Genomic DNA, 10,261 nt, shown 5'->3' with positions numbered 1-10,261 from the left:
TGCTTTTTTCCTCTCCTACCCTCCTTCCACACTGTCTTTAGTGTTCCTAACTATTTTCAGTGCTTTTATGCCTTCTAATCTTTCAGTCTCTACCATAGAGTATAGACAGTCGGTTTACGATAAGTGGAGACATGCAGTGTCCCTCTGTCATAGCCTGACTTGCTTCACTCAGCAATAAATCTTCTATATTTATCCACTTTCTATCTACTTTTTATTTATATTTATTATAATACATAATTGAAAGTTTGTTTTCTAAACCATTATAATTTTTCTCCAGTTCCTCAGTTTACCCATTTTGAAGATAGTTTTCTCAGTTGCTTCTTTACTCAAAATTAAGCTTGATAATATAAGCCAAGGATTATTCAATGAAAACCAATTAGCCAGAAGCCAAATCTCACAGTGACTAGTTTATTGAAATCTTAAGAATTTAAAAAAAAAATTTTTTTTTTCCCCTATCCCACTTTATACCTTTGGTCACCAAGCAGCAACTAGACTCAGATTAAGATTTTAATTCTGACTAACTGGGGCTGGAGTAGGACATAATTCAAGAATGAACTTAGGGAAAGCCTGTTCATTGCTTTTATCATTGCTGTAGTTAAAGCACCAAAAATCCTGAATCAGAGTCACAAATTGACTGTACCGAATTGATTTTCAGAAATTGCCCCCTCTGGAGCAGTAGATTTCAGGTATGGTTGGCAGAATGCCAGGGGGTAGGGAAGTATCTCAGAATTTCCCAGAGGCAACTGAAGTTTGAAAAAAAACATCAATTCATACAGCTTCTTGATATAATTTGATATCTGGACCATTTAGAAAATTCCTGTGGTTAATACAAATTTTAAAAAATAAGGTTCTATAAAGGTGTTCAAAGGAATGCATAGACGGCATAGTAATGCAGTTATACAATATAGGGATGGGGAAGGTATTTTTCTACTTCTTAACATTGAGTGTTTCACAGTTGAGAAATACTTGTTTAAATAGCCATATAGTTAACACAAATTCCCTAACAAATTGCCCCCCTCTCCCTAAAACCATATAAATAATCAAGCAACATAAACTGAGAGAATTGGGTCTCTAAGAAACAGTTTATAAAGTCTGTCAGTTCATTAATGACTGTCCAGATTCATTCCCTGAAACACAAACTCTAGTTCTTCCCGAATAATGAGCCGTTGTCACGGTTCCAGTCCCAGAGCTGGCAGAATTCCTGCTAACCTTAGCTCACCCGCTCTAATTTCTCATTTATATCATGTCCTATTTGTCTCAGCCAGCAAGATAAAAATTACTTCCTAGCCCTCAGTGACATAGTTCCATAAATCCCCAACATAAACATGTAGCAAAGCAGACAAACCAAAAGAGCCAATTCATTAACATTAGCAAATTCATGGAAGTCTGAGAGCAAGTGGCCATGTTATTTATCTGCTTCAGAAAGTCATTCCATAAATATTTATGGGTGTCTTTTTTTCTTTTTCTTTGCCAGGCTGGGTGTGAGGAATACAGTGCCCCACAGGCTCTTGGCAGAGCTCTCTCATTTTGCATCCCTTCTCCTAGGCTTCCGTAAGGATTGAACCCCAATATCAGACACGGAGCAGAGTCTCATCCCCCTTCTTCTTCTCCTCCTCCTCCTCCTCCTTCTCCTTTTTTAATTGTCTGAGGGCATGTTTACTTGCCAGAGACACAGAGAAAAAGCACCCCCCAGTGGGGTATGGTCACACTACAGTCCTTTCCTCGTCTCTCCATCCAGTTGGGATTTTGGTCACACTTGTTCACACACCTAGTATCGACCCTCTGATTATCTGGCTTCCTTAAACATGAGGCTATGGGACTGGCCCTCAGTCTTCGTTCTTTGATAAATCTCACCTATTCTGAATTTGTGCTCTTTCGTAGTGATAACTGTTTTTTTTTGTTTTTTTTCCAGTTTATTTATTTATTTTTTTGGGGGGGATCACCATCAGGGTCTTCATGCCACGTGTTGAGGCAAACTCCAGAGGTGAACTTGAAGCCTTCCCCCTGTGGTCTCTAGCCCACCCTATCCTGAGCCTCATTTCAATTTTATCTGAGTGTCAAGTCAACTTGACTTGTGGGACTGCTTGTGGGACCAGCAGTTAGTATAATGGCTATGTTGCTGGGCTCCCATGTAGTCGACTGCAGTTCGCATCCTGGACGTGGTGGTTTAAACTCATGCTGGGTGTGTGTGTGTACGTGCCTAAGGTCCCAAGAGGAGAATGGAGGAGAAGGGATTGCGGTGTGGCCATCCCCCCTGGGGAGTGATTTCTCACTTTCTGTCTCTCTGTCTCTCCCTGTCTGTCTGGCAAGCACACGCACCCTATAGCAAAAACCTCTTAAAAAAAAAAAATAACTGCTTGTGAGGACATTCTGGTGGTGTGTTGTATACCTGAATCTGTGTTTCTTCTTTTCACCATACTCCTTGGTCCCATAAAAATATGAGTCTTTCCTTGAATCCTTATAGTAAAACAGCACTCTGCTCCTCCTTATGGTATTTTAGATTACTGATGTACTTTATTAGCCCCCTGTATGCTTAAGCAGTCTCTTAAGACTACAAGATTACCAGCTAAGTACTCGTTTACTCCCTTTGGTTCCTAAAGGGTCTAGTTAACATAGTGGTTCTTTTCAAGTCTTTAGGTTTCCTTTATTCATGCTTTTCTGTAGGCATGCACGTGCAGTGAACAGTCAATATCTTCTGGCTTTAGAATTTCTCTTGTTAACTGCTCAGCTCGGGCCCCCCTGGAAGATTGGAGATTACCATACACTCATAGACAGACATTGGGGGTTTGCCAGGCTCCTTAGAAAAGAGAGGAACATAATTGCTGAAGAAACACACATCTTATATAGGTGGATTAAAATGCATTTTGAGGGGCCAACAGGTGGTGTGGTGGTTAAGATGCTGGACTCCCACATGACTGACCACAGTTCAAATCCTGGACTTACTGGCCTGCTTTTTCACTCTCCTTCCCCTCCCCCCCATCAAATTAAAACAAATAATAATATTAATAATTTAAATTAAATAATTCTTTAAAAATAAAGAAAAATAGATACGCATTTGAGAGTGACTCTGAAAAATGTGCCTTGACCATGTGTCTTAGTCTGTGTGCTATTACAACAATACCATGGACTGTGTGGCTTGAACAGAAACATTTATTTCTCACTGTTCCGAAGAGTGAGAGTCTGAGATCAGAGTGCCAGCATGGTTGGGTTTTTGGTGGAGGCCCTGTTCCTGGTTTACAGATAGCTACCTCCTTCCTCTATCCTCACATAGTAGAAGGCAGAGAAAGAAAGCAAGCTCTGTAGTATTTCTTTAAATGACTTGAATCTCATTCTTTAGGGCTCATTACGAATGACCTAATCACCTTGCAAAGGCCCTACCTCTTACTATCTTCTCCTTGTGGTTAGGATTTCAAGATAGGATTTTGAAGGATCACAAACATTGCATACATAATACCGCAAAAGTTTGCTAATCAGAGGTGACTTGGGCATACGGCAGATGCTTTGTAATGAGGCATAAAAAATTTACGGTGATGAGCAATAAAAATGAGTCAGTAGATAGAACATGCCTGCATGTGGATTGATTGTATTGTGGGATTTCTTCACTTCTTGGGCAGTTATTTTTTTAGAGACTCATTGTCTGATGAAGAGAATTTTAAGGATCATAGAAATACTGATATAGTACATTTTCTACCTTCATAATGGAAGAAAATGCTAAATTTTGGATAAAGACCAATGGAAAAGAAAAAGAAAATCAGGAACTTTATTTTCAGAACGTTATTTGCAAAATAATTTCCCTAGGAATTGTTGTGATGAAGCCTACAAGCTTCTTGAGGACCTAGAACTTGTGTTTGTTTATTTTTTGCCATGACTGTGACAAGGGACCACTCGCAGTATCTAGTACATAATAGTGAAAATATGCTTCCATCTCAGGATAACATTCAGAGCTCAAGATAAAATTCCGTAAAACTTCGGAAGACCTGCCTTTCCTGCTGCCTCTTGTGTGCTCCCCTCCTCACTTAATGGCATCCACACTGGGCTCTTTGCTGTTCCTGGAACATACCAGTCCCACTCCGTTTTATGGTTTTTGTTCTTCCAGCTAGACACCCTTCACCCTGGTAGTAGCATACTGGACTCTCTTGCTTTCAAGTCTTTATTCACATGACACCTTTTCAAAGAAGCTGATCTTGACCACTGTTTCAGTTCAGTTCTGGTCCCCTGCCTGGTCTGATTGTTGTTTATAACATTCTCCTTGATCTGATCCATTATGTAGATTTGTTTGTTTTTTATTTTATTTTTTATCTCTTTCTCTTCACTGAAATACAAGCTTTAGGAAAGGTGAGAATTTGGTTCTTTGGATCACTGCTGTGTTTCCAGGACCTAGAATAGTGCCTGCTACATAATAGGTGCTCAGTATCTATTTGTTGAAGGGACCAGTAGATGGTCTAATGGTTACATCGCTGGACTCCCATATAGTCCACTGTGGTTTGAGTCCCAGACCCAGTGGCTTAAAACTCATGCTGGCTAAAGAAAAATAGATACGCATTTGAGAGTGACTCTGAAAAATGTGCCTTGACCATGTGTCTTAGTCTGTGTGCTATTACAACAATACCATGGACTGTGTGGCTTGAACAGAAACATTTATTTCTCACTGTTCCGAAGAGTGAGAGTCTGAGATCAGAGTGCCAGCATGGTTGGGTTTTTGGTGGAGGCCCTGTTCCTGGTTTACAGATAGCTACCTCCTTCCTCTATCCTCACATAGTAGAAGGCAGAGAAAGAAAGCAAGCTCTGTAGTATTTCTTTAAATGACTTGAATCTCATTCTTTAGGGCTCATTACGAATGACCTAATCACCTTGCAAAGGCCCTACCTCTTACTATCTTCTCCTTGTGGTTAGGATTTCAAGATAGGATTTTGAAGGATCACAAACATTGCATACATAATACCGCAAAAGTTTGCTAATCAGAGGTGACTTGGGCATACGGCAGATGCTTTGTAATGAGGCATAAAAAATTTACGGTGATGAGCAATAAAAATGAGTCAGTAGATAGAACATGCCTGCATGTGGATTGATTGTATTGTGGGATTTCTTCACTTCTTGGGCAGTTATTTTTTTAGAGACTCATTGTCTGATGAAGAGAATTTTAAGGATCATAGAAATACTGATATAGTACATTTTCTACCTTCATAATGGAAGAAAATGCTAAATTTTGGATAAAGACCAATGGAAAAGAAAAAGAAAATCAGGAACTTTATTTTCAGAACGTTATTTGCAAAATAATTTCCCTAGGAATTGTTGTGATGAAGCCTACAAGCTTCTTGAGGACCTAGAACTTGTGTTTGTTTATTTTTTGCCATGACTGTGACAAGGGACCACTCGCAGTATCTAGTACATAATAGTGAAAATATGCTTCCATCTCAGGATAACATTCAGAGCTCAAGATAAAATTCCGTAAAACTTCGGAAGACCTGCCTTTCCTGCTGCCTCTTGTGTGCTCCCCTCCTCACTTAATGGCATCCACACTGGGCTCTTTGCTGTTCCTGGAACATACCAGTCCCACTCCGTTTTATGGTTTTTGTTCTTCCAGCTAGACACCCTTCACCCTGGTAGTAGCATACTGGACTCTCTTGCTTTCAAGTCTTTATTCACATGACACCTTTTCAAAGAAGCTGATCTTGACCACTGTTTCAGTTCAGTTCTGGTCCCCTGCCTGGTCTGATTGTTGTTTATAACATTCTCCTTGATCTGATCCATTATGTAGATTTGTTTGTTTTTTATTTTATTTTTTATCTCTTTCTCTTCACTGAAATACAAGCTTTAGGAAAGGTGAGAATTTGGTTCTTTGGATCACTGCTGTGTTTCCAGGACCTAGAATAGTGCCTGCTACATAATAGGTGCTCAGTATCTATTTGTTGAAGGGACCAGTAGATGGTCTAATGGTTACATCGCTGGACTCCCATATAGTCCACTGTGGTTTGAGTCCCAGACCCAGTGGCTTAAAACTCATGCTGGCCATGTGTGTGTGCGTGCCCCAAATCCCAAGAACCAAATGGAGGAGAAGGGATTGGGATGTGACCATCCCCTGTGGGAGGTAATTTCTTGCTTTCTGTCTTTGTCTCTCTTTGTCTGGTGAGCGCAGGTACCCTATAGCAAAAATGAGTGAATGTGTATTTGAGTTAATGAATGAATGAATATATACGTAGGTATGGTCCAGTGGTCTGGTTCCATACTAGAATCTGAGCTAAAGAAACACGACTCAGAAGAAAGTTTGATATTCACCTTCTTCTCTATGTAACTTTCTTCTCTCTCAGATATGTAGGCCTGCCTACAGTCTTAGCCTACAACATTTTCATGTCAAAATCTTTTATCCTCTTCTGTTTCTAGTACCCCAAACTCCTGGATGTCATTAATTCCTCTGATCCGAATGGAGCAGTTTTCTTTTGTGCCATCCCATCTCGGTGCCTATATTGCTCCATGAACTATTTGGCTCTAATCTGCTGTTCTTCGCATAGCTCAGGACCTGGGGACGGTAGTAATTGTCCTGTGAACCGTCAGGGCTCTCATCCTTTCCTTGGTGGGAGCAGGCAAAGAAAACGTGGCACCAAATAGTTGTCAGTCTTGGTCAAGAAGTCAAGGCCAAAGACGAGGAATAAGCCTGCAAACCCCACTTTGATGCCCACATTAAGTGGATGTCTTTGGTTCATCAGGTACAAGATTAGTTTTTTTCCTCGGTACGTTAATTATGCCCTTTGCTGTTTTCATCCTGTGTACTCGTTGATATATGCCTCTCTAAGCCTCAGAACATTGGCATTTTTTCCATGTACTAACTCCATAATGATCATCCATGATATTAGCACAGGCTGTTTAGCTCTGTTCATCATGGCAGGTGCAGCACATTAAGCACCAAAAAATTAGACCATAATGCAACAATAGCTTAGTGAAAACATCCATAAATACCTCATAAAAGCTTAGAATTTCCTTAAGACAGTAACATCACTTCTAAAGAGCTTTCATCTGTTACTCTAAAAAGAATGATAAAATATTTAAGACATAACACGATTCTGTATATTATAAACTGCAGTTCTTTATGCTAGGTGGCTTTAAATTTATTTAGGTAGGTACCTTTTTTTGTATTCATACCTCACAAATGGAGCCTTTTATCATTTATAATGTCATCGTTGCCATTTTAGTAAATGAGATGGTTTATGAGCACTGTTCATCAGTAAAACAAATGGCTTTCTTATTATTTGGCACCTGGTTAAACAATGTGAATTTTAAATTAACTTTTTATACATGATCTTTTCTCCCATTATCTTGCTGTTTCTTATTCAGCTGATGACTTGCCAATAATTAAGTACCCTTATTTTGTCCCCTCTCTCTGCAATCCCACCCAAGATGGAGGAAAGGAAGTTCTGTCCATGCACCAGATCCTCCTCTACTTACTCCGGTGTAGCAAAGCACTGGTCCCTGAGGAGGAGATTGCCAATATGCTGCAGTGGGAAGAACTTGAGTGGCAGAAATATGCCGAGGAATGCAAAGGCATGATCGTGACCAACCCTGGGACGGTATGTTCTGCTGTTTACACACCCGGAGACTGTTGTACCTTCTTTTCCAGGTTGGAATGGTTCCCAGAAACAGTGACTGCAGATTTGAAAAGCTTTAAGTACTGTTGCTTCTTGTCCTTTGCCTAGTTTTTCCTTTAAATATTTAGTCAATAAGAAAGATATAACACTTGGGGCCAGCAGATGGCGTAGCAATAATGGTGCTGGACTTCCATATGTCCGATCACCATTCTAGTCAGACCTGGTGGCCTGAAACTTATGCGAGGCACATGTGCATGCGTGCTCAAGATCCCTGTAGGAGAATGGAAGAGAAGGGGTTGCAGCATGGCTATCCTCCCTTGGAGGTGATTTCGGTGATTTCTCACTTTTCCTCTCTCTGTCTCTGGCAAGTGCATATACCCTAAGGCAAAAAGCTCTCCAAAAAAGAAAAAGGAAGAAAAACAAAAGAAAAAGATGATACTTAAGGTATAGTTACTAGTAAGTCCACCTCATTAGTAAATTTATTCTGTCTGAAGGTACACACATTTTTAAGGCTTTTGATATATGTTGCAAATTACCTTCACCAAGGCAATTTCCACTGGGAATAGAGGAGGGTACTCCATCTTCATACTGCTTATTTTAGTTTAAGAAAAAAACTCAATTTCATAGAGGAAAAAAGTGTATTATTCAGTTTAGTTCTGTATTTATTTTAGTATCTAGTAAAAGTTAGAATTTTCACTGTTCATTGGCCATTCATGTTTTCTTTTAATAATTGGCTAAAATGAATATCCTTTGCCTGATTTTATTTTGTAGTATTTGTTCTTTTTTTATTGCTTCTCTGCCGTAATTATTACAAATAGTTCTCATTTCTTTAGTTTGCATCTTAAATTTTTTATTTTATGAATTACTTTCTAATGTTAATTTTTGTGATAAAAATATAAAAAGAAAAGCAGAGAATTAAGGGTGAGCAAGTGGCATGGAGATTAAGGTGCTAGATTCCCACATAGCTGACCCCTGTTCAAGTCCCAGACCTGGTGGCTTGAAAATTATGCTGGTCACATGTACATGGCTAAAAATTTGAGAAGAAAGCAGTGGAGAAGGGATTGTGGTGTTGCCATATCTCCTGGGGGAAATTCTCACTTTTCTTCTCTCTGTCTCTCAGAGAGTGCACATGCCCTGTAGCAAAAAAAAAAAAAAAAAACCTAAGAAAAAACCAGAGAGTTGAAAGGAAACTAGTTCTCTCTTACATGAAGCAATATTTTCTTTATATTAGATTTTTTTCCCCTAAAATATGTTTTTGTTTATAAAATAATTCCGTATTAGCATCTTATGATACAATTTTTGCAGAAGTGGAGAATTAAAATACTTCCATGCAAAGAAACAGTCATCTATTTAAACAAAGCTGTTGTTTTTTTAGAAGCTGCCAATTGTTTAATAGCCTTGATTCATAAAATAAAAACTCTCGATCAACTTTTTGTAGCATGCCAATAACATCTGCACAAACAAAATGTTGCTATTTGCCAGTAAAACATTTCAGCTAATACTGATTATTGTAAGTGAATCCAGAAAATAAAATTGTTTAATAAAAATGTTTAAGCAAACCTTGCTTAAAATTAGAAAATCATAACACTTTTACCATTAGCTGTGAATCCACAGAAATAATTATTTAAGTAACTTTAGAAGAAACATATAATGGGACCCGCCCCATAGCACGTATTTAGGTGTGAGGCAAAGGAAGTCAGATCCCACACAACTGACCAGGATTCCAGCCCCTGTCCCATGGGAATGGAAAACATATGGAGCACATACATGTGTGTGTGCCCAGGATCCTGACTGACTAGAGAATAGGAGGAAAAAGGATTGCAGCTTGACTAAGCCTGAGTTGCAAGTACTCATTTGCTTGTGTTCTTTCTCTCTTGCATATGCTTTCTGGCATTGGAAAAAAAGAAAAGTAAAGAAAGAAGTAATAGGACTATGAGAGTAAGACTGAATGCTTTTTTCTTAAAGAAAAGCTGTTGAATAAATTCCTATTTCTTCTTTCAGTTTTAGAACTGGGCCAGAGGATGGGGTCATGGTGGCAGGAGATGTATGTTTTCATCTTGGTCATTTCCCTGAAAGAGTCCTGTGTTCTACAGTAGACATGTTCGCCTTGGGCTTCCTGCTATAGCATAGTTACACTTTTCTTAAATCCTAGAATCTGTTAAACAACCGAAGGTGCCTTGACTGAGCCCACTCCACATGCTGAAGGCAATAGAACCTAAGAATCTGAAGTTTAAAAATGTCCCCAGGTGCTGCTTCTTCACCCCTTGCTTGTTTCCGATCTAGTGCCATAAATGACATTTACCTATCACCATGGTCATTGTGCAGCTGATTTGCTGCAGGATGATATGGCAGGTGCTAGTGAGGTTTATCTATGGTGTGTGGTCTTTGCCCAGGTGAAAATTCAGTGTGTATGCATATGACGAGTCTGGAAGGAATTGTGGAGACGATGGATCAGTAAAGCTCGTAGTGTTCGCAAAGATCACTGTTCCAGGCTGGTAGTTATTCCAGTGGTAACTTCATAAACAGTACAGTGAAGGCTCTGAGGAATCAAGACATTAGTGTAAGTTGTTGACGTGATTAAATGTCCATACTTGAGATGGGGTGATGTAAGGCCAGCTTTGGAGAAAGTGAGGAAACCAGCCTAGGTGGGGTAAAAGGTTTATATTGGAATATAATCAGCA

The 10,261-nt window shown here is 39.3% G+C and overlaps 1 protein-coding gene across 1 annotated transcript in view; it reads left to right on the top strand.

Moving 5' to 3' along the window:
* DROSHA (drosha ribonuclease III) overlaps positions 1 to 10,261 on the top strand; it is a 151,023-nt gene that overhangs the window by 59,647 nt on the left and 81,115 nt on the right. Inside the window, exon 15 of the mRNA XM_006148497.3 lies at positions 7,393 to 7,562. Within this exon, the coding sequence (XP_006148559.1) occupies positions 7,393 to 7,562 (170 nt within the window). The remainder of the gene's footprint in view (positions 1 to 7,392; positions 7,563 to 10,261) is intronic.

Source organism: Tupaia chinensis, unplaced genomic scaffold (assembly GCF_000334495.1).
Source record: "Tupaia chinensis unplaced genomic scaffold, TupChi_1.0 Scaffold000237_1, whole genome shotgun sequence".
In the NCBI taxonomy this organism is placed as follows: domain Eukaryota; kingdom Metazoa; phylum Chordata; class Mammalia; order Scandentia; family Tupaiidae; genus Tupaia; species Tupaia belangeri.
This window is presented reverse-complemented; position numbering and strand designations above follow the sequence as displayed.